The sequence below is a fragment of the Poecilia reticulata genome, linkage group LG8, assembly GCF_000633615.1.
Source record: "Poecilia reticulata strain Guanapo linkage group LG8, Guppy_female_1.0+MT, whole genome shotgun sequence".
Taxonomy (NCBI): Eukaryota; Metazoa; Chordata; class Actinopteri; order Cyprinodontiformes; family Poeciliidae; genus Poecilia; species Poecilia reticulata.
Genome location: NC_024338.1, coordinates 14,137,619 through 14,164,391, shown reverse-complemented (window position 1 = coordinate 14,164,391; position 26,773 = coordinate 14,137,619). Strand labels below are relative to the sequence as shown.

Below are 26,773 nucleotides of genomic sequence, written 5' to 3'. Positions count from 1 at the left end.
AGCGTAGCAACAAAAATTCTTATTGATTAAAAAAATATAATGTTTCTCCCGCTCTTTTGAAATACCACTTATTTTACACTAACAAGAATTGTGCAATTGGTGAATTTTGCTGAATAGTTTTTTTTTTGTAATTGTTCATAAATGTATTTAACACATTCAACTCAAAAGTAAAAATCTCGATTTAGACTTCGTGGCAGTTCGTTACCAGAAAAAACCCGCTTATCTCTTAAAACCAAATTAATAACAAGTAGTTTATAAAACAAAAGCTCTTTCGAAATAACGCTTACCTGATTAGATACAAGACATTTACCGTTGGCAAATTTCGCAAAAGTAAGAATCTGAAGTTCACTTCGTGGCACTTGGTTACCAGTAAACACAACCATCTCTTAGCAACAGATTTGCAACAAAAATTGTTATTGTTCAAAAAACATAAAAACTTCGTGGCACTTGGTTACCAGTAAACATACTCATCTCTTAGCAACAAAAATGGTAATTGTTCAAAAAACATCAAATTTGCTCTGCTCTTTTGAAATGGAGTGGAGCGGCAAAGTGAGAAGGAAGGAAAAAAGAGAGCAAGGAAAAACCAAAAACTGGACACATTTTGTTCGTCGTCTTGGAGATGAAGCGGAGTTTTTGTTGGCAGCGATTCAGACCCGCCAAAACTGCCAGCCCAGCCAGGGAGCCAGGATAGTTGCAGGTAGCAACTCTAATGTTAATCACAATGTGTGTTAACTGATTATAAACTGTACCAGCCCCAAGGTTTACAGTTAAGGTTTACATTGGAGCCGCCTGGGAGAGCGGCGCGCGTGATCCGCACTGCGTGTCCGCTTCAACGCGCACAATGAACCGAACTCCGTGCTCATGATAAATTAAAACAAATTCAATAATTTCCATTGGTATGATTTATCACTTCTTTTTATTGATCTTTCTTTCTACAAAAAACTGTATGATAAAAGCTTTCAGGTTGGTGCTTTGGTCTCAGCTAAACCTTTTTTGAAGGACAATTTTATTTACAAAGACTTCAAAATTCGTTTTATTTGTCGTTTTATTTATTTTGGATATTTGAAATGCCTTCCAGTTGCAGTGTTAAATGTTCATTATAATTTTAAGTTTACTGATCTTTCAGATTGTGTTCTTGCATTATAATTTTCCCATTAACATTTACTTAAAAATGGTCTAAAAACAACAATAACATTGTTTATCAAAAATCAAAATTTGTTATTGTGACAGGTSTACACACATATATAGTGTAGTTAGTTTATTGCCATGGATGGCATAGTTACTTTGAAAGAGTAATTTGATCACTCAATGAAAAATTCATCCATCAGCTAGAAAATGTGCATCTCTTTTCCCTCCATCGTTTACGTTTGTGTCGCTGGTGTTACATATGAAACGTATCTCCCCAAGGAAAAAGAAGAAAGCAACAATATGTGTTTTCTAAAAATAATCACAAATACTTAACTTGGGTAATTTTAATCTGATTTTTGGATTGTAAATAGTAACACGTTAGATTACTTGTTACAAGGGGTCAGATTAGAGTAACACGTTGATGACACCATTGTTTGACATTTTTGCTCAAGCTATTTATGGATCTTTCAAGTTTCCGATATGTGTCCCCCCCAATGATAAACTTGTTCCTACGCCCTTGGACGTACATGAGTTTTAAAACAGTATCCTGTCTGCTGAGCAAAACAAACAAAAATAGAAAGTGAGTTCTCAAACAATCATTCCAGTGACAATAATAGCTCAAACAATCCCAGACTGTTTTAAATACTGATTTATCCTAACTTTGCTGATCTCATCATTTGGCAATATATGGTACATAGTGGTTTACACCTATTGACTTGATTAATTAGATTTTTTTCAATCCTTCTTAAGTTATATCTTTTTAAACCAAATTCACAAGACAATAAAAGGAACTGAATATACACATTTGAATTATAAAGGAGTACAAGCATCTCTGGAAAGATTCCTAAATCTTTGAATAATAACATTGTAGTCATAAATTAAAAAAAAAAACAAAAAAAAAACACATACGCTGCAGTCTTTTAGTGAACTGCAACTTGAAAAAGTTATGCAGAAAACTACAGCATTTCTAGAATGTTAACTGATTTAATAATAAATACTCCTACAAGGTGTTTGCTTTTCCTTCTTTTTAAAATTATCCTTGATCAAACCAGGCAAAAATAAAACAACAAAGTTGGTCAAATACATTCAGAGTATATGTTTAATCTGCATCACACATAAAAATATGCAGTTCCAGAAAACTATGTGTAACATAGTATCACAAATACCCAAAGAAGAAAAAGCAATTGCAACATAAAGAAATCTTGTATAAAAAATATGTCATTAATAAATTTAACATCAGGCAAATCCTTGAAAACTGCCAGGCACATCTTCAGATCGCATTAGTCTTGCAGATCTTCTTTTTGTCTCATGCCAGATTAAAGCAATCTCTTTTCCTCAAGCAAATATTGCCAGAAATTTGTTTTTACACTGTCTGAAAACTTCAGTTTTCAGACATTTTTTTTAATATCTGTTGCTCCCTTCGAACACGCATCCGCTCTTTAAAGTTTTCCAACTCTTTCCGCTAAAAAGAAAAACAAGAAATGTTACACAAATGATGATAGAATTATTGTGGTATTCAGAAGTTCATATAGACAAAATCTGAACAGAATATCACTCATTATTTGAAAAAAGAAAATCAGCTAAAAGTGAAGATGAACTAAAAAAGGTGACAGAACAGGTAATAAGTATTTAATTAGCAATTTAAAAACCTAATTTGTGTATTGTTTATAAGTTAAAATCAATTATTTTTCTTTGATTGTTACTCTAAAAATAAAATCTAGTAAAAAAAAAAATCTTGTTTACTTGACTTTACAAAGTAAAAGAATTTATAAACATCAGTCCTGTGCATCTCACCCGTGATTCTTCGTCCGGTGGAAAGATTTCCCTCTGGGAATTATAAAAGTATTCAAGTATGAAAAGAAATATAATTATAAAAAATAGAATAATTTCAGACGGATTGGTATGCAACATTAAAACAACATACAAGGAAAATGGCTGACCTTTCTCTTAACGATATACTCCTCGAAGTACTCCGCCTGGTTTGAGATCCAAAACATGGTCACGGGAAAAGATAAATAGAGCATCATCTGGCCAAGACAAAATAATTATAAGTTAAACACAATAGATGATGTAAACATCATCTACCTCCATCGTAAACTGACAAAGAAAAACGTTTCTTTATTTTAAAACGTAAAAGTTCAGACTGAAATATTTTGGTTAGTTTCGATTAACTTTTACTTACTCTGAACATCTCTATTTTAACGCCCATTTTCACGTCTAGTTCTTATCCTCAGCCGTATTACCTAAACTCATAACAGAAGACCTTCACAGTGATTTCCGGGTATTTGCTTCCTATTCTTCTTCTACCTCCTTAAATTCAGTCACATCAGTTTTCTGCAGTATTGCCGCCACCCCTCTGTCTGGAGTCTAAGTGCGCAGCATGCTAGTGGGTAAAATAGTTGGAATGATTACACTTGTATCCTTTTATTACTCATCGAGAGAAATATTAAAATTCCCGGAACTGTAAATAAACCACTGATTTGTGTTTATTGTAATGCTGTTTTACTCTCCTCCATGTTCATGTTGAACCTAACATCTTTATCTTTGACATGTCTTGTCCATCTTTAAAAAATAAAAAATAAACAATTCACCTCGCAATGGCTTTTAGAACATATGGAGCAGAATGTTAACAAAATGAAAAAAGATGGGGGTGAAAAGCAAAAAAAAAAAACAATCTGAGCATTCGCTACTCTCTATAGAAAATAACATATTTGTCTAGACAACTCATCGGTGAATATTATAGTAAAGACAGAAAGAAAGTAAACAAAAATATAAGCACCCTGATGTTTTAAGGGTATAGATAATCTCCAAAATGGTGTTCATGCCCATTTTTTGTAGAAAAAACATTAGCAGCAAAGTTTATTTCCAGTGTGCAGCACACAGTCTTTACGTCCTTAAGCAAGGACTTTTACGTGTGACGTCATCCATAACGAGAGGTGTTCAGGATCCTCGGAGAGAAAGATCCCGCGCGCCCTGGCAACCTGAGAAACACAGGTAAATGCCGTTGTTTACAACACTGTTTTGCCAGTCATTATGCTTCAGGAATTCGAGCAAATAGAGGGCAAGAGATGCGGTAATAGTGATGTCAATGCCTCGCCGGTAGTAAAGATGCCCGGCGCCCACAGATACCGTTCTCTTGCTCGGCGGCCTGTTCTGAGTAGCTAGCTTGCTAGCTAAAGCTAGTTTTGCAGTTGTCTATCAAAAGACACAATAACCGCACCTAAAACGTTCATCTGCCTGACACCTATTGCCTGTTTCACCCACGGATAGTGACAATTACTCTTCAATTCGCCCAACGAATGTCTGTGCGAGTACTGTCTAGAGCAGCCTAACGCTTGTTTTCCCATCGACTGTCTTGTGTTATGGGAGACGGTGACGCCGTCACGGTGATGGTGGCGCACACTCAGACGAACCCGTTGGCTAAGAATACATCTAATTGTTCAGTTAGCTAAGACGCTATTTATTTGTCTCAAATGTTGAACGCCTAGGTATTAAACGCGGATGCTATCGTTGTTTTTCTGTTTCACTGTGGATGGCATTGGTGTCTATTACGAAACCCGAGCAGTAGTCTATGCCCTATGGCCTAACATTTGGGACCTGGCTCTTCGACGGTGGTCGCTTGGTAGCAGTTATTATCTTATAATTTATCGCTTTGACTCAGTCTAATGATTTCCAGCATCTTAAACACTTGTGATTTTGGTCATAGTATTAAAATTACTGAGACAAACACAAAGGAATAGGAATTAGGTTTTCCTTATTGGCTTTAAGACTAGTCTTGTTGTGGCCAGTTATAGCTTTCGTTTTCCTCCCGCAGGAGATCTACATGATTTTCTAACCTGAAACGAGTGTTTCTGTTTTTGTAAAGATAATGGATGGTACAGTTGACATACCAACATGTGTAAGTATACGATTTTATAATAGCCAGTAGCTCACCTACAATCACATGCCAGTACAAACCTCATTTCTTGCCTGAAGGTACAAGCTACAGAAGTTGTTGAAGACTTTACCATTATGCTTACTGTAAACTTTACTCTTTTGTATTATGTGGTACTGAGGCTCGTATTGCTATTTGAATGTTGTAAAGCCATAGTTGAGTCATGAAGTTATCAGTCAGGTATGGAAGTTGTTACTCAGTGCATGAATTAAGACAGGGAGCAGTTCCTAAGCAATCAGTGCTTTAGACAGCTTAGACCAAGTTTTGCACCAAGTTATTAGTCACATTAACTGCATCAGATTTTTATTGATAAAATTAAGAATTCACATTTTAGAACTGTAAATACAAGCTTGATCAATTCCACAAAGAAAGCAAGTTGGTAGAATGTTAAGTAGCTTTTGCTTTCCTTTTAATCAATTGTTTTTTGTTTTTTTTCATGCCCTGTATTTGTAGCCTCTTATTTCATTTATTTGTTACCGTGACATAATCTTTTTCTGTGTTATTTTTATTATCCCTCAAAATTAATGACTGAATTATATTAGTTTATTACATAAAATGTTATTTAGGTTCTCTATTGAACTGTATTGTTTATATGCAGTATACAGTCCCTTTGCCCTTTATTTTTTCTTTTGAACTCTGCCACTGATAGTATTTGCAAGCCTCATGCTGACTATTATTGTCGATAGAATAGACCCTGTTTATCACAGAGGTTTGAATCTAAATGTAAATTAATTTTGAGATTGTATTGTCAGCAACATCAATGTCTGCAATATCACAATTGCAAAAGACTATTTTTATTGTGGTTGCTGAAAACATGTTATATTTTCAAGTGCCATCCTTACAAATTCTGCCTGCCAATAATGTATCTGGGCTGGTAGAGAAACTGTCAATGCACTCAATGCACACACTCAATGTATATTTTTAGTTGCCATGTTGTTAAAGCACACCAGAAGTGGTAAGATGTGATGAAGGAAAATGGCGAAAAGATGAAAACATTGTCATCACAGAATTTATCACAATATCAGTTTATCTTAATGCATATTCAGATTTTGTTTAAAATCTGAAGAAGGTTTCATTGTCCACTACATTTCTTGCAGTAATTGTGTATCTTTGTGGCTATATATTATTCAAATTCAGTGCCTATCCCTTGTGACTTTTGACCTTGTTATTGGCAAATCAAAAGATGAGCAGACAACTTACTTTGTACTAAAACTGAGAAAATGTTTCATCCCTTAAATATACCCTAGTTTAATTTGATGCTATGACATTTTTTCTATATTGTTCAGCTATCTCTATTATTTTGACAATGGAGCCACTGCAGTGTAAAGAGTGTGAAAGAGTTTCAGCAGTTGTGACAAAATCAGCTGCAAATTTTCTTGAATATTTTGGTTTTGATTTCTCTATCTTCTGAAATCTTTACTGTACTTTCTGCTGTCAAGTTCACTGATTGAAAAGATGTGAAAAAGCCTTAAAGTGGGTTCAATAAGGCCATCTTTTATTGCAGTATGATAACTTCACTATAAAAAAAAATTAAGGAAAAGCCATTCTTTTGCTCAAACACAGTTTATCAATGAGTGGAAAATATCACACATTAAGATTTATTTTTCACTTAAGATCATTAGCACCCCTTATGTTAATACTGTGTGGAACCAACAAATACCTCTATTATGTTTTACAGCGTTGCAGCATGCACATAGAAGGTGTCTTTGACCATTTTTTCTCCAGTAACTCCTGATTGCTCAGATTTCTGTGTACTCTTGTAAACATTCTTCTCTTTTGTTCAACCCTTTGACTTTGAATATTTTTAAACCTCCTTTTCCATTATCATTACTTGGTGTCAGGACAAGTGAGCCTAGGTCCAGATTTAGCTTCTTTGTCACAGATCCCGTTGTTTTAAAATGTGAAATTATTTCTGTGAATGTAGGAAGTTGTGGATTGCTAAAGGTTCTCAAATACATTGATTTATCTAAAAAGTCAAGCATGAATTGCTAAAATTATTTGATTGCATTTATGTTGTACGGAGTGTTGTGAGTGCATTTTAAAGATATGATTTTATTAAAAACAACTTTATATCAACATGGGAGTTTTTGCTTTCCAGATAAATTTGCATCCGTTTAAAGCTGGATTTTCAGAATAGCATGATTTTCAGGGACTACATAAAAAAGCTGAGTTTATTCTTAAGATTTTAAAATATCTACTATATCTTACCATACCATGAAGTTCAATAACTGTAGAAATTCCTCCAGACAGTAGAGAATAATCTTCTACTCAGTTGTATAGATTGGATGCTGACTGATACCGCACTACTTTCTTTTAGTTTCGCTCTTGCGTTGTAGTTTTTTGTTAATTCAGTATTTGATTCACTCACCACGAAGATGGCTATGATTGAAGTAACATCAATCCCCACTTGTTAGTTTGACAAAAACTGATTAAATACACCAGAAAAATAAAATAGAAATACAAAATACAGTAAAAATCCTTTGCAAAATTTCTGGGCAAAGAGAGGTTTTAGTCTTCTGGCATTTTAACTGAACAAACTGCTGACCTTATCCACAAGTTAATGAGTTCAGCATCTCTCACTAGTACATCTACCAGTTCTACATTACATCTTTATGAAGCCCAGGGTTTACTCCAGAAAACCTGCTAAGTCTGGTGGTAGAGGTGGTAGGGCAGTCTACCACCGTTGACTTGGACCCACACGTTGCCTCAGTCCTTTCAGAAAGCTTGAGGCTGATACTTTAGGTGATTTTAATACTGATTATTTAAAAATACCTTGATCACAAACTTGAATTGATACTCGAGTTCGGAAAGAAGTATTTTTATGAGTTTTCCCAATTCTGCATTGCAGGTGCTCTTATTTTATTTTTGAGCTCATGTCAATGGTTTCACATCGACATGAGAAATCAGAGTAAATCAAAAATTGCTGTGCTGCAGGAAATACAGAAAAGATGCATAGTTATTCCCATTATGCAAAGCAATATGTTCAAATAAACTCCACAAATCCTGTAATGTTCCCCTTCTGTCTGTTGTTTTATTTATTTATTTTTTGTTAATTTACTTCGATGGTAACCCCTGAGATGTAGAATCTCGTTTTCAAGGGGGTTCTTACCACATTGCTTTTATGTAAAGCAATGTGTATCTGAGAACATGCAATTTGCCTTGTGCTTTAATAAAAATGTCTTTAGTTTTGATCAATGGGAAAGAAAATGTGTTTTTTTTTTTGTTTGTTTTTTTTCATTGTTTTACATGTCAGTCAATGGTCAAAGCCACTCAAATATAATGTTTGATTTCAAGAACTGGCTAGTTGATTTGTGTAATAAATAGTATATGCCCTTTTGTTTTGCTCCAGAAGTGATATTAATTGTTGGAAGAAAAACGCATGGTACATATTTTATTTCAGCAAGAGCTATTAATAATGTAATAGACTAGAATATGCTACAACTAATGAAATTACAAAACTTGTATATAGGAGCTGAGAATGGATATAATAAATAATGTAAGAGCTGACATTGATTGCTCTCTTAAATAAAAGATCTATAAAAGAGCATAGGTCTTATTTGTGTTGTTTTTCTTTTTTTACTTTTCTACTTTTCTCAGTGGTTCAAAGTGGTTTAAAAAAATAAAATACCTTTTGTTGCAGATGTGAAATTCAGATCTATAACTGCACAGCATACCTTATCACTAATGATTATTACAGATTGAACTTTGTTTTTTTTCTGTAGTTATTATAAATTGATATTTTACATTGGAATAACTCAGACAAAATATGAATGGTTGATATCGAAAGGTTGGAGTGCAGAAAAGGGCGTCCTTAATTTGGAAGTGGAAGTTATAAACAATATCATTTGAAGCGAAGCGTGTCTGGGGGTGGGGCTTAATGAAATGGACAGAGAAAAAGACAAGAAGGGGGTGGGGTGTTGAAGGTGTAACTCACAGAATGAGAGAGAGGAGGAAACTCAAGCTATTGATGGGGACAGAGGGGAGGGGTGGAATGAGCAAGCACGTAGGAGAGAGGGAGGGCTGTGTGGGCAGAGGCTTGCTGAATGAGGAAGCGGTAGAGCCATTTTTACTGTTGAGTAACTGCATGCTGGTCTAGCAGTGCGAGAGAGAGGGTGAACGAGAGGTAAAGGGATAAAGTGCGAACCCAGGATCTTATCGGGACTCTCTGGTCCTATCGTCTTTACACCTCTTGCTTGTTGCTTGTTTTCACTTTTTTGGGGAGGCCCCAGAGAGGACACACAATGGAGCGAAGAGCCTGTGGCAACTGGGCTGTTGTACTGCTGAGAGGGGGATGGGGTAGAGAGAGGACCGGTTCACACAGCTAACAGAGCCTGCTGGCTGTAGGTTCCCAACAGCCTCTCCTTCCTGCCTGGACATACTTTTTCCAGACTGGCTTCTTTCCTGGAACAACCACTCTTAAACTCTTCCTGGTCTACGTTCAGGATTACTCACCATGTCTTGTGGGATTTTAGAACAAATCACTGAGCCAGAGGAATGAATGGTTTTGGAATAGCCAAAAAGAAAAAGTAACTTCTTTCCAATTMATCTGTGGCTTTTTTGGTTTCTGTTTCTGTTTGGTGGAATTGATAAATGGATTACAAGATGCACTCCAAGTCGAATGATTTGCTGGATTTTCAACAACTGGATGCCCTTCTGGAAAAAATTGCACATTCAGTCTCTGTGAAAAGGTAATGTTTTGTGGTGACTCTCACCAACAAACTTTTAAGATATTTAATAGTCATCATTTATTTACTAATGAAACAATTGAATAACAAGAGAAGATAAAATATAGAGTTAGTACAGGGTGGGGTTTTTTTTGTTTTGTTTTATTTTAATGTACTTAAAAAAACTGGTCCAATTTGAAGTAGATCTTCAGTGTTGTGTTGAGAACAGCATCATCAAAACTTTAAGCCAAAAGCTAAAACCTGGGTGGTGGTGCGTTGGTTTAAAGCATGGTCATGTGCATATTAGTATTAGAAATATCTCCTGCTTCTTGGAATGGTCTAACTTGCTTATCCTAAACAGCTGGATGTTTAACTATAAAGAGCGAGCATGATTCTTGTCTCTTCCTGTTAGTTTCATGACTCATAGTTTGCCTATTTGAGTTGGTGTGTGACCTCATGGATTGACGCATTTAGTAAATACTTGTAGCCAACACAAGGTGAATTTCTTTTAAGTTTGTAACTTTACACTAATGAAAAACCTAATGTTAGATAAAATCATATTTGTGTGAAACATGGCATAGGGGAAAATAATTGCATTCACGCGCAGTTTGATCGTGACGTAAAGTAACAGAAAAAGATATTTTCAGCCAAAACTATTAAGTGGAATCATACAAGTAAACGCACATATAAAATATTTCGTGGCTGATTTCCGGTCACTAATTTATTAAAACTCCTAAATAGCAAGACAGACATTAGGTTATTCTTATTTACTTATTAAAAGTGAGTAACAACAAAATACTTTTTTATGTCTTGGCAAATGGAGCATTTAATTGTCTTGGTACAATTTTTAATGGTAAAATGAGAAATAAGTAGTCGTAAAATCGTCTGGTTATGAGACTGTATTTATACAGATAAAATCAAGCTGAGTTCCAGCATATCTGCTTTATTACAAAAAAAAATTACAGGGTTTTTTTTTGTAATAAAAGCCTTTTGCAGCCCATCCGTTGAGATCCACCATGAATTTTTTATATTAGAATCAGAGATGACCTCAAATTGTATGTGATGCAGAGATGAACGTATTAGATAACATGATTTAATTTTTTTTCTTTAAAAAGACATAATGACTGTTCACATTTTGAACTATCTTTACCATCTCATATTACAGTTTTACAATTATAATAATTATACCCTATACGGTAGATAATTGTGACACCTGGCTCAGATTCCTGTTTTTCAACCTGAAGGAAGCTGTCAACTTGCCTCTGAAGAAAATTAAGTTTATTTCCTTACAGCATCTTCCACCCTTTGTGCTCACTGTCAACTTTAAACACCTCAGTGATGCCAAAAGTAGCTACCTTTCAGTCTTCTTCCCATAGTAACTGGTGGACCAGGGTCCTCAACCCTGGTTCTTAATATCTGGATCACTTCTAGCCAAGCTGGGAGTGTCTCCACTGCAGTCTGCTCGCTAATATTTTGGGAGTAAATATGGGCAGAGACGTGGAAAAATGGCCAGGCCGTGAGCTTTGGCTGTTGCTCCAATTGGATGATTGCCGTTTGCAGCAACACTCAGCAACAGAGAACTTGAGGTTGTGGTTTAGATGGGCTCAAACAAACCCAGATATTTGTTTTGTCTTAAAGACAAACAGTGTCAACTAATTAAAATAAAGCTTAAAATTATGTTACATTTCCATCCTCCATCTGGATGTTATCATGGCTGACTCAAATAAATCTTGATATTTCACTTTGTCTTCTAGAAATGTTTTGCTGACTGAAGCTTAATGAAAACTGTTGCGATTAACTATACATGCAGATCTATTTACATTGTAGTGCTTAATGTTTTCAACATGTGCAACCTTTGGATTTAGGTTATGCAGTCAAATGATATGTACACAGACTTTATTGAAAAGCGGCACGCAGTCAAATAATAACATGCACATAGGCAAACTCATGTAAGGTTGTTCTGGTGTTTTACACCAGCCAGTGAAAAATTATAGCTTTGACAAAACACTGACCAGACCTGCACTGTTTCTCGTTTCTTTATTTTGTATTCGTTCTTCCAAGAGATGTGCTGCTTGCAGGGCTGCAAAATGGCAGTCATTCTGCTCCAAAAGTTAACTTGTGTGTTTCTGGTGCTGCCTATGGTTACATTCCGCCACACTCAACAGATCGTAGATAGCAGACGCCATGCCCGCCGGTCCACTCTGGTGGTTGAGTTGTTATTTGGAGTTTGTAAGGTCCGTCCTTCGTTCATTTAATGAAAACTGGGCCAATTAACATTTTCTGTCTGTTGTCAATCTAACTGCTTGTCACGTCTTGTAGTATGAGGCGACTGTGGCTCTGTAGGTAGAGTAGTCGCCGTGTGATCGGAAGGTTGTAGGTTTGATTTTCATTTTTTGACAGTACATAATGTATTAAATGTCAGATAAAGTCAAAGAGTAATTGTGAAAAATAATGAGTAGGCACTAGGGATGCAAGTAATCGATTCATTTGAGCTAGAGTTGTTAGTCGATCGATAAGATCAATCGATTAATTGATAAGGGATCATTTTTATAACGTGCTGAACCATACCTTCTTATTTTAGCTGCTCTAAGCAGGTGGTTACGGTGGTCCTTGAAGGAGTTTTAAAACTTTGTTCCATGAAGTGCATTAACCCTCAAAATCAACCATGCTTACTTTCACTATGTCTTTTTCCATCATGTTAAAATGTTTTCTACTTTATGCCCTCACCCACTCTTTTTTCTGTCATTGCATCCTCACCTTTGTAGCACATCTATTATTTGGGTTTGAGAAGTCTGAAATACTGCATGGTTGTTTGCATTAGAATAATTAGTTCCAAAGGAATTTTAATCTAATAAATCATTAAGCAACACTTAATTGTCAGTTGATTCCCTGTTTGCATCCCTGGTGTGTACAAATATAGATGAGTTATTTCTTTACATTTCCTCTCTTTATACCACTCTTTCCTTTTATGGCTTTGAGTAAAAAAGATGGTCATCAGTTGGCTTGTGACTAACATCACATTTCTTTCTCATTGATTCTGTGCCCATCCCTTAGATCAGGGGCGGGCAACTCTAGGCCTCGAGGGCCGGTCTCCTGCAACACAACTTTTAGTGTCTCTGAGTCAAATAATTAGGTCATTAGCAGGACTCTGGAGAACTTGAGTGCACTTAGGAGGTGATTCAGCTGTTGGATTCAAGTGTGTTGGACCAGGGAGACATCTAAGAGTTGCAGGACACCGGCCCTCGAGGACCAGGATTGCCCACCCCTTCCTTAGATTAATGCTTTATGCCATCTAAGTAGGTTATGCTTTATGCTTTTTCTGCCCTCTTAAGCAAAATCTTGTATGAAATAAAAAATAAGAAGCAGTTGAAATTATACATAATTATAAAACAAATCTTAATGATGTGTTGAAATATAGCCGTGTTGCTAGTTTTGGCATTTGTATTGTGAATCTGTGGAGAATAACGTACCACTAAAGTGAACTGTTCTGTCCATTTGGCTGTCTCTGTTCAAACTTAAATGATGATTGGACTAACATGAGGTTCTGTCTTCCTTTGTTTTAGTGTTTGAAACCCTGAGTGTTTATAGCATTTTACAGGTTGTGCCTTATTTGGAAAAAGTTGGGAGAGATTCACCGATTTTCTCTTCATCTCTAAGGTCATATTTTGAGAAACTGTGATTTATATATTATTGCTTTAAAACATAAAATAGATTCATTAAAGGGAATGTCTCAATATTATTTATGTTGTCTCCAACTATTAACCCTGTTTTAGAACAGCATGTGCCTACAAATTCCTTGAAACGATCATAGAGAAAGCATGAGTCATGTTTTTTTTTAATAATAACTAATTCCTGAGTAGTTTCTAAAGTCTGTCCAAACCAAGTGCTCCTGTATACTCAGCAGTAACCTGCAGATGTCTGATGTGATTTTAGAGACACAAAAATAATCTTGGTTTAGAAGCAGAAGCTCGAAGACATTAAAATTCATGGAACCCTTTTGAGCTCAGCAAACAGACAGTAGGTGTTCTAGAAAAAATGTCAGAGAACAGAACCAGAGATTTTTCATAAATTTAGCACTTTAAAACTGTCGCTAGGTAGAGCCAATACACTAAACAACTACAGTTTCACCTCAGATAATGTTTTACTGTTCAAAATTTTAGCACAGATCTGGTTAAAATAAACCAACAAATAATCCAACAAGGAGGAAGGAGGTATCAATTATATTTCTTACTTTTATCAATCAATATAATCAATTATTAAGGTATTTAACAAGGAAAGACAGACCTGATTGTTGTAGGTTCATAAGCAGTTTTGTTTTCAGAGCTGGTGGTGCATATATTTTTTTAATATATTCTGATATTTTATGTTTGTACGACATTTATTACCCTGTTATTTGTTAAAGTAAGTATCTGGTTCTTTACGTAAGTTCCGAGATTGAGTGTGGAGAAGGCTTAGATGTGTGTCTTGGGGACCAATATGCTAAATCAGTAATCAATTTATGATCACATTAACCTTCTGACTTGAAATGCCTTAGGATTCTTACCTCTACATCTTATGGTGTGTTTTGAACAGTTCTGCCATTGTTCTTCCAAATTATATAGGGCTGTACCAATATTAAAATTTTGTTATCAATATCCAATATTTTTGCTCTTTTGGCTGATATTTACTGATGTTGTATATATTTTCCTACCCTTTAGACACAGTGTAAAAAACAACCACACTGTTGACGACGTTTCTCTGTCTTAGTTTAACTACCTGCAATCCTGCACTGCATCACTAATTGTCACATGACGACTACATCCTCTTCTCTATCTTCCATAAACACAAATGGCAGCAGGAAGAAACTAAATGTTGTTTGTTAATATCAGCCCAGTTTTAGTTATTGGACCAAATGACTAACGTCAGCCAATACTAATGTTGATGCAGATATATTGTGCATTTCTGCTGTTTTTTATTAGAAAAAATTTGCAAATTTTGCGTTTCACTTTTGGTCTCTATTCTAAAAGCTAAAAATATATTCCAATGCAAATAAAGCAAGGAATGAAAGCCTCAGTAAAATCAATAGGTTGTTAACTGACAAAAAGTGTGGATATCAGCGTGAATAAGCAGAGTGGTGTTTTGTTACCATTGCCCAATTAATTATTAATTTCTCTGCTTTTAGATAAAACACAGGCCATCTTTGTGACTCTTAGTGCTGGCTTCTAGTGAAATCTGCAGATCTACAGTTTTGCTTGAATTTAAACCTTACATCTTCACATGGACGATTAATCGTTTGTTTTCACAGACGACAGTCGTTGCCTCCTTTCAAGTTAGGCATGTACTCTGAAGAGACATGTAAAACCAGATTTCCCGGTGTGAGGTCTTCACCCCCCACCGTACAACCAAAGCCACCTTCCTGTTTCCTCAGAAAACATTCCACAGTAGCCAACAGTGATCTATGCCCCGGTCAAAGGTCAACTGCTTTTTTTAGGTTTGAGAAAAACATAAGACCGCAAGCATGAGGAAGTGAACCTCTTGACTGATCAGTTTTAGTTGTGTTGTTACACTATGCCAGTGGATTAGCTAGTGTAGTTTGAATGTACATATTTGATTTATCTTATTAGTTGGTCAAGTGAGAGGAATCTCTTGACAACTACAATTAAAATCTGTAAGCCACATTCGTTCTGTAATCCCATTTTACCATTACATCTTATGTGCTCTGTGATTTCAACCCACACACACGCACATATACACACCCCACTATCAGGTTGGGATGTATCAGCTGATTGAATCATGTGAAGAACATCATAAATTGAAAGGATAATAAGAAGTAAAGCAATTCATCAGTACTTTCCAAGATAACAGGAACAAAGACAGTTTCTTAAAGATGTTAGCCTGTGATTGTTTTGACCCAAATTTCCTGATCATATCTATAATTTCATCAAATTGTGCTAAAGGTTTTCTGTGAAAACAGGTATTTTTTATCAGTTTGCTTCTTTACATGGATAAAATAACGAAAGGAAAAAAAATCAGCTTTACTCGCTTTACAGAATTAATCAAAGTTTTAGGCAAGAGTTGTGGTCTTTATATTTGATACACCTTTAGGTACATATCTGTTATTGACTGTCTCTTATAACTCTGTTGCTGGCAGTGTAAAACCTCTTTGTCTCAATTGTATCAGTTGTCCTTTGTTTAATTTAGGAAAAAATGATTTATTGAAGTCTGTGCTATATCTTTGAGTGTTTTGATGGCTGCAACATATTAATGACTGTTCAATGCTTTATTTTTTTCCAGAGATTCCAGTGAGGAGTGCAATGGGATCAGTGGTACTCTGTCAGTGGAGTCTGTGCCGGGGCCAAGACTGAACTGGTGTTCTGCCAGCACCACTACCCCTGCCCCTACTCTCGCTCCAGCTCCCGTTCCGGGACCTGAGCCCACGCCTTACCCTGTCAGAATGGGAGACGGCCTGGATACTGCGCAGATGTCAGGCAGCAGCCAGGGGCAGGCTCAGCAAACAGGCAATCCCCCTGCCCCAGAGTTCTTCAGTCCTAACAGGCCGAAGCGCCAGACCAACCAGCTGCAGTACCTACTAAAAGTTGTGGTAAAATCCCTATGGAAGCACCAGTATGCCTGGCCTTTTCATTCACCAGTGGATGCCATTAAACTTAACCTGCCTGTGAGTACAACCTGCTCTTTTTTGTTGCATAACCATAACGAGTAAAGAAACAACTCTTCATCATTAGATTGCTTAAAATCTTCCATTAGGGGATTATTAGCAAGATTTATGTCAGAAAAAAATGCATTATATTTGTGCAACTTAAGGGAATTAGCTAGTGCTTTTATTGTCCCATTTAAGAACATCTGTGCACTGTTTCTGTAAGCAAAATTATAGTAGTGATTGAAATATTAATCTTCCTTAAGACTTTCAAGGAATACAATCCCAATTCACAACAAGGAATCTCAAGGCATTTAAAAAGACACGCGGGTTCATATCCAATTCAAACTGCGTTTGTTGATTATGTAATATGTCATTTGTTTATTTCGGAGATTACCATCATCTTTCAGGAAGTGTGAGAATCTGGTCATGAGCTAATCATGTTCACTCATAAATATAGGAGCTTCTAATGCTGCTTAGTGGCACAGAGTTCAGTAATTCAAGGACTGGTGTTGGTCAGTGCTCTGCTTGGGAAATTTATGTTACTATAACTTATATATGCTCCCCTAGATTATGTGTAAAAAACCAAAATAAGTAATTCATAAATACATTAAGACAGTTTAGTTTGTAACATGTAGGTCCTACAAGTTTTAGTGGAAATGTTATAATAGCTTTAGCATATCAATTACATAATGTTGCAACTTAAAAAATTGATGTTCTCACATTATTCAACATTTTTTCTAGGATTACTACTCTATAATTAAAATTCCTATGGACATGGGAACAATCAAAAAAAGACTTGAGAATAGCTACTACTGGAATGCCCAAGAATGTATTCAGGACTTCAACACGATGTTTACCAACTGCTATATATACAACAAGGTAAGATAGTTGCACACAAGAGCCATGATTGCTATGAAATACAAATGTTTCTGATGTATTTCCACTTTTGCTGAGGATGTTTTTCCTGTTCAACAGCCTGGCGATGACATAGTTTTAATGGCTGAAGCTCTAGAGAAGGCTTTCCTTCAAAAAGTTGCAGAGATGCCTCAAGAAGAAATAGAGATCCCGGTCATGACAGGAAAGGGACGTGGCCGAGGCCGGAGAGAAGGTGGTATGTGATTTGCTTGCTTATACTTTGCTCCTAATGAGCAATCTTCTACGAAACAGAATAACAATTCAAGCGCCTTGTTCTGTCACCAAGGTTTAAACTTGAAACCAGGCTCCATCATTGATTCGTCATCCACGACTCCACAAACGCGTGGCCTGTCAAACCTTCCAGTGGCTCCGCAGTCTCTAGGACCAATGCAGGCCCCATCTGTGCTACCTCCACATCCTTCAATCCAGACTCTGCCCTCCCTTGTGCCCCAGACGTTACCCAGCCTTGCACCACAGCTCGGAGCACCATACACCATGGTTCAGCCAGACTGTGTTCCTCAAGTTCCTATCATGACTTCTGTGCCTCTCCCCACTCAGACCTCTCTCCCCCCAGTACCGATTCAGAACACTGCCCCTATGCTGCAGAGCCCTATAACTATGACCAAAGTAAGTTTGAGGAATGAAGAGAAATGCATTTGCTTTGCTTAGCACATTTGTGACAAATGTTTGTTTAGAGAGTGCCATAAATATTTGGATTTTGAAGTCTGAGTATCTGATCTTCTCTTCTCCCCCCCCCCCCCCATCAGCAAAAAAAGAGCCAAAAAAGAAAAGCGGACACTACAACACCAACAGCAAATGACCAGCTGAGTGAGTCTTCACCTGCAGAATCTAAATCTGGGAAGACGTTACCCAGAAGAGAGAGTAGCCGACCACCGAAACTGTTAAAGAAGGAGGCTCCGGACTCTCAGCATCACATAGGCATGGTAACCGGTCTGAGTGGACCAAGTGGAGGTCTTAGCCCCAAACCACAGGATCAGCTAGGTTACTGCGCTGGTCTAGTTAGGGACATGCTATCCAAGAAACACGCTGCTTACGCCTGGCCGTTTTATAAACCCGTTGACGTGGATGCACTGGGACTACACGACTATCACGACATCATCAAACATCCAATGGACCTCACTACCATCAAGGTTTGTAAATGCATGACTATAAGAAAAAAAAAATCCAAAATATGACGAGTGCATTTTGTGACATGCCAAGTAAAATCCTTGATATATTTTGCTAGGCCAAATTGGAAACAAAGCAATACCGAGATCCCCAGGAGTTTGCTGCTGATGTAAGGTTAATGTTTTCCAACTGCTACAAATATAACCCACCAGACCACGAAGTAGTATCCATGGCACGAAAGCTGCAGGTACATAAAGGTTATCAGTGTTCGTTGAGTGGAGGAATTATATAATTTTAATACATTCTTGATTAAAATTTTGTAATTTCTGTTGTTTTTTTAGTATGCAAGCTAAATGGTAATTTCCTATGTGGTTCATTTGATTTTATAGGACGTGTTTGAGATGCGCTTTGCCAAGATGCCAGACGAACCTGAGACCAAACCAGTGGTTTCTGCCCAAACTCCTACGCTTCACCATCCTGCCCCGGTGAAGCCCCAACCCCATTTGGCACACGTTCACACATCTTCAGACAGCTCCAGTGACTCATCCTCTGAGTCTGAGTCTTCCACTGATGACTCCGAAGAGGAAAGAGCTCAGCGGTTAGCAGAGCTCCAGGAGCAGGTCAGTGATCAAAGGAAACTCCAGACGAAGGCAGAGCTGTTACTCAGTTCTTGTGCAACTTTGTTTAAAAATGGTTCCATTTTTCCACAAACAGCTGAAGGCTGTCCACGAGCAGCTGGCTGCCCTGTCGCAACCACAACCCAGCAAACCAAAGAGAAAAGAGAAGGAGAAGAAAGAGAAGAAAAAAGATAAGCATAAGAAGAAAGGCAGCATTCCAAGCCATGTAGATGAGATCCAGGACCCCCCACCTATTCCACAGCTGCCCAAGAAAACTAAGACCACAAACAATAACAAAGATGTGGTTACTAAGAAGAAACCCAGGTAGGTTTATCAATTTTTAAAATCAAATCCACTTTTGTCCACTTAGATTTTTCTTTCTTCTCTTGCCTTCTGCCATAAATCTCATGTTTTTATTATTGTCTTATATATACAGATCTGGAAAAAATTAGGAGACCACTTTAAATGATCCATTTCTCTGATTTTACTTTTTATAGGTCTATGTTTGAGTAAAGTGAACATTGTTATTTTATTCTATGAACTACTGACATGTCTCCAAAATTCTAAGCAAAAATTTAGTATTTATTTGCAGAAAGCGAGAAATGGTCAAAATAACGAAAAAGATGTAGAGCTTTCAGATCTTAAATAATGCAAAGAAGACAAGTTAATATTCATTTAGAAACAACAAGACTCAGGAAGAGTTCAGAAATCAGTATTTGATGGAATAACCATGAGGGTTTCAATGGGGTTCAGTGCAGTAGACACTAAATTTTTTTTACAAAGCTGTAAAAAATGCATCATAGAGCCACATTAAAACTCATAACATACTGATGCTTGATTGCATTTTATTCAACTTACTGATTTCTGTGTATGAATTAATTAAGCTGTATCGTCCTTCAAGCAGCTTAGGTCATGGTGCATTGTCATGTTTTATACAAAATTTCAGTTTGTCCAACTGTTCCTCTTTATGCATCAGTTTCTGCTGTTTTCAACATGGTAAACAAGCATTGCCTATTTTTAACAGAAAATAAAATTTATGTGCATTTTTAGGTTAGTGAAAAGTACATTTCCGCTCTGGTAAACTCCTTTTTTTTGTTTCCCCCCTATAGCAAAAAGGAGGTATTGAAAAATAGTCATCCACCCAGTCTGCAGCACGTTCCCAACCTGGAGGACGATCTTGGAACAACTGGACCACCGGTCCCAGGGGAGAAATGCAAGCCCATGACGTACGAAGAGAAGAGGCAGCTAAGCCTGGACATTAACAAGCTTCCCGGTGACAAGCTTGGCCGTGTAGTACATATCATTCAGTCGAGAGAGCCCTCGCTCAAAAACTCGAATCCTGATGAGATTGAGATCGACTTTGAGACACTGAAGCCTTCAACTCTACGGGAACTGGAGAGATATGTGTCATCCTGCCTCAAGAAAAAGAAACGGATTCCACGTAAGATGCTGCGTGTGAATAGATTTATGTTTTGGTGTTGCATCCACAAAAGAAATTAACACAAAGTTGTTTTTATAGCCGAGAAAACTGTTGAGTCAGTGGCTCCCTCTAAAAAGACGATATCTTCTTCTGAAAGCAGTGGCTCAAGCTCAGACAGTGAAGCTGAGGGATCAGGTGGGTTCTGCTCAATTGCCTTTTTCAAGTTCCCACGATACCACACCTTTCTGCAGAAAATCCCTTTTTTTTCCCCTACAAAGCACATTTAATAGAATGTGTGTTTAACGAAAGTACTAAAACAGGTCAAACAGAAGAAGAGATTAAACTTTGTGGTTTTTTTTCCACAGGAATGATAAAACTGCCGAAGAAGAAGAGCCAATCTGTGAAAGAGGGGAAGAAGATGCATCCCCATGTCCAGACGGGCTCTGCTCAGACTGGGTTTCAGTCCCAAGCTGTTGTCTCTCAGGCCAGCAGTCAGATGAAGCAGCAGCAGCACCAACCGTCGCCTGCAGGCTTTATGCCTCCTCCCCCCGTCGCTGCTCTGGAGTCGTCCCACTTGCTAGAAAGCTACGAGCCTCTGCCTCCGTTCAACCAGCCGATCATGCATTTGCCCCACCACACTGGCAACTCTTCCCCTCCATCTCCGCATATAAATGCTCATTCTGCTGGATCAGTGTCCCCTGAAACGCACCCGTTCCTCAATCAGCATCCGGTCCTCCCGTCTCCAGGTAAGGATGCATGTAGGTACTTTGATTTTAAGCTTTATTTTTTATTTTTTTGTTATTACAAGTGTGAGAGTGCCATCTCCAGCATATCTCCGGTTCACATAAGAATATACGTGCACTGCATGTCTGGTAATATTTATCTGATAAATAGTGCAGATACATATGTATGTCAATGTTTTAAATATTATGACAGCATTGAGAGCGAGAAGACAGAAAGAGATTTGAGAAAATACTAGACATTAATTATTGTTCCTATTTTAATAATATTGTTTTGGTCCACTCTCAGTGGACAGACTGCTCTGGTTGTCTCAGGTTTGAAGGGCTCCTTCTCCAGATGTTTCAACTCCTTCCACAGATGTGCAGTGGGATTTAGATCATGGCTAAACAAAAGGCCCATTCAGAAAAGTCCAGTGTTTCACTCTTGAGTGTTTTTTGGTGTGTTTTGGGTCAATATCCTGATTATGAGCTGCAGCTAAAACTAAGTTTTCTGTCACTGGGCAGCACATCTTTTCCCAGAATGTCTTCATAGTCTTGAGATTTCAACATACCCAGCACAGATTCCAGACATTCTGTGTCAGATGGAGCAAATCATCCTCTGAACATAACCAAATCTCTTCCTTTTTTCACTATGACCACAGTGTTCTTTTCTTTGTACGTTTAATCTTTTTATGAACATGAAGCTCCAGCCTCAGATGTTGCTCTGGGTTGTTTTTGGTCCTGGTTAAATAGTCTGGTTGCTCTTGGAGTAACTTTGGTTGATTGGTCTCTTCCACTCCTGTATGTTCTCTCCAGTTTTGCCTCATTTCAGTTTGCTGGCATCCCAAAGTTTTCAAAATGGCTTTGTAACCCTTTTCAGACCTTTTCCATGATGACCATTGGCTTGTGAAATTGAGTTTTCCTTTCTGAAAAAAGTAGATTTATCGCAGTTACTTTATAACTTTTAAAAGGGAGGCAATAACTTTTTCAGAGAACCAGGCTTATTTGGATATTTTATTTTTCCCTGATGAATAAAATCATGATTTGAAAACACTTTTTTGTACTTGGCTTATCTTTGACTGATATTAAAATAGTTTTAATGATTAGTAAAATGTGACAATAAAAACAAAAACAGATGAAATCTATAAGGGGAAAAACACATTTTCTCAACAATATATATAGAGAAAAAAATATTCTAATAGTTTTTAAAATATATTGTACAATAACTCTTATGTTTTGGTAAGTTGGATTCTTCAGGATGATTTACAGACATAAATACATCAAAATTCAAACAGATTAAAACACTTTGATAAGAATAATTTCAAATCAGAATCACATTTAAGTGAATTATTCATGAATAAATGATTTACTGTGATGTTTGAACAATTGATTTTGTTTTTTGTTTTTTTTTTTTGCTTCTTGTTAATTATATGAATCTTTTGTTCAACCCCAGCTCTACACAGTTCGATGCCTCAGCAGCCGTCGCGGCCGAGTCACAAAGCAGCACCTCTTCATCCTAAACCGCCCCAGCAGCAGCAGCAGCAGCAGCCAGCCCCACCTCAGCAGCAGCAGCAGCCAGCTCTACAGCAGCAGCCGCAGCTCCAGCCTCAGTCGGCCCCCCCACCACAGCATCAGCTCCCCCCTCAGATCCTCCACACTCACCAACCCCTGCACCAAAGGCCCATGTCACCCCCCACCCTCACCCCTCAAGGTTTGCTGTCTTCCCAGCCTCCCCAGATGCTGTTGGAAGACGACGAAGAGCCGGGGTCGACTACACCGATGAACCAAGTGCAGTTATTCCTACACCAGTTTCAGCCGGCCCGTCAGCCGCAGCAGTCCATGCAGTCGCACCAGGTGCCGGTTCGGCAGCAGCTGCAGCTGCAGCAGCTAGGGCAGACTTCTCTCCTGCAGACGGCGACAATGCAGGCACAGTCGCAGCTCTCCGCACAGACTTCGCTGCCTCCTCCACAACTTTCCGTTCCCTCTCAAGCCCAGCCCACTGCATCACATCAGGCCCCGCCCCCTCAGATTACCCTACACCAGRCCCGACACCTGCAAAACACTCAACACCAACAGCAGCAAGTGCAGCAGCATCAACTGAACTACCAGCAGGGTCCGGGACTCGCTGGTCAGTCCCAGGCGTCGCAACACAACATCTCGATGCCCTCCAACAAAGCACAGCAAATCATCCAGCAGCAGCAGGAGCAGCCCTCCCCTCGGCCATCCAAACCTGACCCATACAATACCGGTAAGTGTGAGAAAGCGATGCAAAAAAGCAGCTATTAGCTGTTTTTAAATGCCAAAACTGCTTGGTTATGACGTCTGTTGCTTCCTTGACAGGCCACATAAGAGATAACCCATCTCCTCTCATGATGCATTCCCCACAAATCCCCCAGTTTCCTCCCGTTTCTCACCCCTCCCCACCTCACAACATGCAACCCAAAAAGGTAAGACGTTTACAGAGACCAGACAAAGTCTTTCTATAGATGGGTGCAAACGCCAGGAGCAGTGACCTTGAATCATTCTCTCGTCATGCAGCAGAGGGCCCCTGGAAGCCAAGTTGCGGTTAAAGAGGACAAACTTCCTCCATCACCAGTGATGAGAGGAGAGCATTTTAACTCTGCGATGAGAGCAGAGCATCACAAACATCCAGAAATCAAGCCCAGTCAGACCGGCCAAAGTCAACAGAGTGAGCACTCCACACTTTTTATTTTACTCTGTATGGAAAAACGCTTGAAATAATGTGCGGCCTGAGATGCTGACAAAGCTCGTATGAATGTTTTGGGCAGGTTTAAAATCTGTGGATAGTTCACGGCCCATCATCCGTTCCTCTGAGCCCAGCGGGCCACCTCCCTCCCTGCAGGAAAAGGAGAAATTCAAGCAGGAGCCCAAGACCCCTGTAGCTCCCAAAAAGGTACAGGTGGGTAAGAGGCTCCGTTTCTGGACTTGTTGTAAATCTGAATATTTGCCTTGAGCAGCACTGCTAATAAATCTCCATGTTTATGTTCTCAGGACGTGAAATTCAAAAATATGGGCTCATGGGCAAGCCTGGCACAAAAGTCAACGTCTACAACGCAATCTGCTGTGAAGTCATCGAGTGACAGCTTCGAGCAGTTCCGCCGTGCGGCCCGGGAGAAAGAGGAGAGGGAGAAGGCCCTGAAGGCCCAGGCAGAGGCCGAGAAAGACCGACTGCGTAAAGAGCAGGACAAACAACGGTAAAACAAGAAAACACACGAGGCAGACTGCTACATTCAGCTGCTGGGTGGATGTGAATACTAATCTATAAATTACGCTCAGACAGAATTTTAGAGGAAAATAAATGCAACAAGAGAGTTTATTCTGATGCTTGTTAGACCTATAGCTTGTGGCGTTATTTTTGCTGTTAAAAACTTATTTTAAAAGATGTGGAATAAATTTGGTCCCCCAGAAGACATGCAGCTTCACACAAGATGTGCGTTTAAGGGCGCCATTTATTCATCTTCTATGCATCCGTTGATTGCAAATTCTTTGTTCGAACGCCTTACAGAGGGCGGGATGAAGAAGACGTCATCGAGCCTCCGCCCAGAAGAGTGCACGAGGAGTCTCGTGGCCGCCTCGAGCCGCAGCACATCCAAGCCCCTTCTCAACAACAACCGCAGCCGCAGCAGGTGCAGGTGCAGCAGGAATCCCAGCCGGCTGCCGTCCAGCAGTCTCCTCAACCCACCACTCCGCCTCAGCCCTCCACACAGAACTCACTAGACCAACAGAGGGAACTGGCACGCCGAAGGGAACAGGAGAGGCGGAGGAGGGAGGTGGTAAGCCGACGATCGTTTACTCTCTACATCACATGCAAAAACAAACAAAAAAAAAAAAAAGGAAATGCTGATTTGAAATGCTGAGTTCTTCTTTTCTTTCTACAGATGGCAGCGACTATTGATATGAATTTTCAAAGTGACTTAATGGCTATCTTTGAGGAGAACTTGTTTTGAGAAAAAGAGGACAGCAGAATGAACTGCAAAAGAAGAAGAAAAAAGGTGAATGAATGCCGCAAGCATCCTCTTGAATAAAATCATGGCAACAATGCAGCGCAGACCGCTCCGCAGACTTTATGCATACACAACCAGCCCTGTTGAGACTGAAAACAAACGCTGGCTGGACGAGCGGTTGCGGCTCACTTTGGCCCCGTTGGCTGAACACATGGAGGGGGACTCTTATTGTTTTGGATGTCATTTTCTTGGAATCCAGCATTGCTTGCCTGATCTCTAGTTGTGGAGAAAAAAAAGGACGCCTCCTTCCCCCCCCCCCTTTTTTTTTTTTTTTTGGCACAGTTGCCTTTGTCAGACTTGATTCTCTCACTGTGTGTTGGCACAACAATACTGCAGGAGTAAAGACATCCCAGTCCTGGAGATGGTGAAAATGCTCTGAATTACTGACAAACTGCGCAGAAGTATTTTGAAACTGCCAGATGTCTAAAATCGTGAAGAAATTTGTCTTTTATGTTGTTTATTTTGTCATTAGTGAACTGTTGTTTTTTTCTTGTTTTTTTTTTTAAATATTTGGTGGGGAAGGGGTGGGAGCAACTTCCATACTGTAAATCATGTATATTTCTCAGCAGAGAAGGTACAGTTGCCTTACATCTCTTTCCTAAATAGATAAGTATGTTGTATGGCCTGCACACATGGACAAACCAATAACATTTACAGACAAGATCCAGAAGCCGTGCAGACTTTTTTTTTTTTCCATCATCTAGGATCTACTGTAAAAAAATATTTTCTTATGCTTCAAAAACTGTTTATTTTGGATCTGCCTGCTTTTCCGCCTCGGTTCTCCTTGCACCAACACACTCCACCACCTATGCCAAACAACTCAATATCTTTTATGCTAAATAACTTCTCTAAGCATTGTAGGTAGATAGCGGGCAAAAAAAAACAACTGAATATATGCATTATCATAGCTCCAGTGAGTATTTATCAAAGAAAAGATCAGTTTTCACCTTGTATTTGTCATTTAAAAACTACAAAAACTAGCTACCAGAGGAGTTAAAGAACCAGTTGTTTCTGAGCTTTAGTTGGGTTTCACTACAAGTGTCGTTATATTTGTTTTACTATCAGATATTGATGTGCGGCTGTTCACAACAGTCACTACTGGATTGGATGAGCCTCTTGTGTTGCCTTTGAGGATTCTGTTGTGACTAAAATCAGTGCTTAACATAAGAAAGATACAATTAAGGAAGAAGACACAATTTCATCTTTTGTAGCTAACAGCTAAAACAAGTTAGTAACAAAAACATTTAATGGGACCAGATGAAGCTCCCGCTTTCAGTCATCTTCCAAATCACAACAGGCACTCTTGACAACGTTTTAAAAAAAAAAAAAAAGCAAAGATCAACCAGAAACATAATAACAAGAAAAAGAAAAAAAAGTTGAAAATGGTTTGGATTTCTATCTTTGTTCTTGTTTGATAATAGTGGATGTAAGTTCTAATTCTGTTCCTGGAGACATTGTTGGAGCTGGGCTAAAATCTGAACATATGTTGTCCTCTCTATTTGTCTCAAAGTGTTTTTTTTTTCTTCTCCAGTGCCTGTATTGTATTGCAATTCTTGTTGGCTTGTATTACACTTTGAGGGGACTTA

At 38.4% G+C, this 26,773-nt stretch overlaps 2 protein-coding genes across 5 annotated transcripts; one reads left to right on the top strand and one right to left on the bottom strand.

The window, feature by feature from the left end:
• Positions 1-2,204: 2,204 nt before the first annotated feature.
• pet100 (PET100 cytochrome c oxidase chaperone) lies at positions 2,205-3,438 on the bottom strand. The gene is made up of 4 exons (XM_008416039.1): positions 3,311-3,438; positions 3,069-3,155; positions 2,923-2,955; positions 2,205-2,590 (listed from the first exon to the last, which is right to left on the bottom strand). The coding sequence occupies exons 1-4, from the start codon at positions 3,335-3,337 to the stop codon at positions 2,510-2,512; spliced, it is 228 nt and encodes a 75-aa protein (XP_008414261.1). The 5' UTR covers positions 3,338-3,438; the 3' UTR covers positions 2,205-2,509.
• A 581-nt stretch (positions 3,439-4,019) lies between these two features.
• Positions 4,020-26,536, top strand: brd4 (bromodomain containing 4). Of its 4 annotated transcripts, XM_017306176.1 has the most exons (20): positions 4,054-4,122; positions 4,943-5,026; positions 16,000-16,381; positions 17,105-17,242; positions 17,339-17,474; positions 17,565-17,905; positions 18,046-18,429; positions 18,525-18,653; positions 18,796-19,026; positions 19,121-19,347; positions 20,133-20,464; positions 20,543-20,638; positions 20,809-21,189; positions 22,616-23,410; positions 23,503-23,609; positions 23,701-23,851; positions 23,952-24,082; positions 24,175-24,377; positions 24,689-24,956; positions 25,062-26,536. In XM_017306176.1, exons 2-20 carry the CDS (start codon positions 5,001-5,003, stop codon positions 25,128-25,130), a joined length of 4,527 nt encoding a protein of 1,508 aa, XP_017161665.1. In that variant the 5' UTR covers positions 4,054-4,122; positions 4,943-5,000; the 3' UTR covers positions 25,131-26,536. The 4 variants fall into 4 exon arrangements, with proteins under 4 accessions (XP_008414263.2, XP_008414262.2, XP_017161665.1 ...); XM_008416041.2 differs by lacking the exon at positions 4,943-5,026 and having other exon boundaries at positions 4,020-4,122; positions 17,339-17,471; XM_008416040.2 differs by lacking the exon at positions 4,943-5,026 and having other exon boundaries at positions 4,020-4,122.
• Positions 26,537-26,773: the final 237 nt, after the last annotated feature.

Excerpts from the sequence above, each read along its gene's own strand:
- pet100 (XM_008416039.1), bottom strand. The coding sequence starts at position 3,337 with ATGGGCGTTAAAATAGAGATGTTCAGA. Across the intron at positions 2,956-3,068 it reads AGTATATCGTTAAGAGAAAG|AGGGAAATCTTTCCACCGGA; the intron begins GTCAGCCATTTT and ends TATAATTCCCAG. Across the intron at positions 2,591-2,922 it reads CACCGGACGAAGAATCACGG|CGGAAAGAGTTGGAAAACTT; the intron begins GTGAGATGCACA and ends TTTTCTTTTTAG.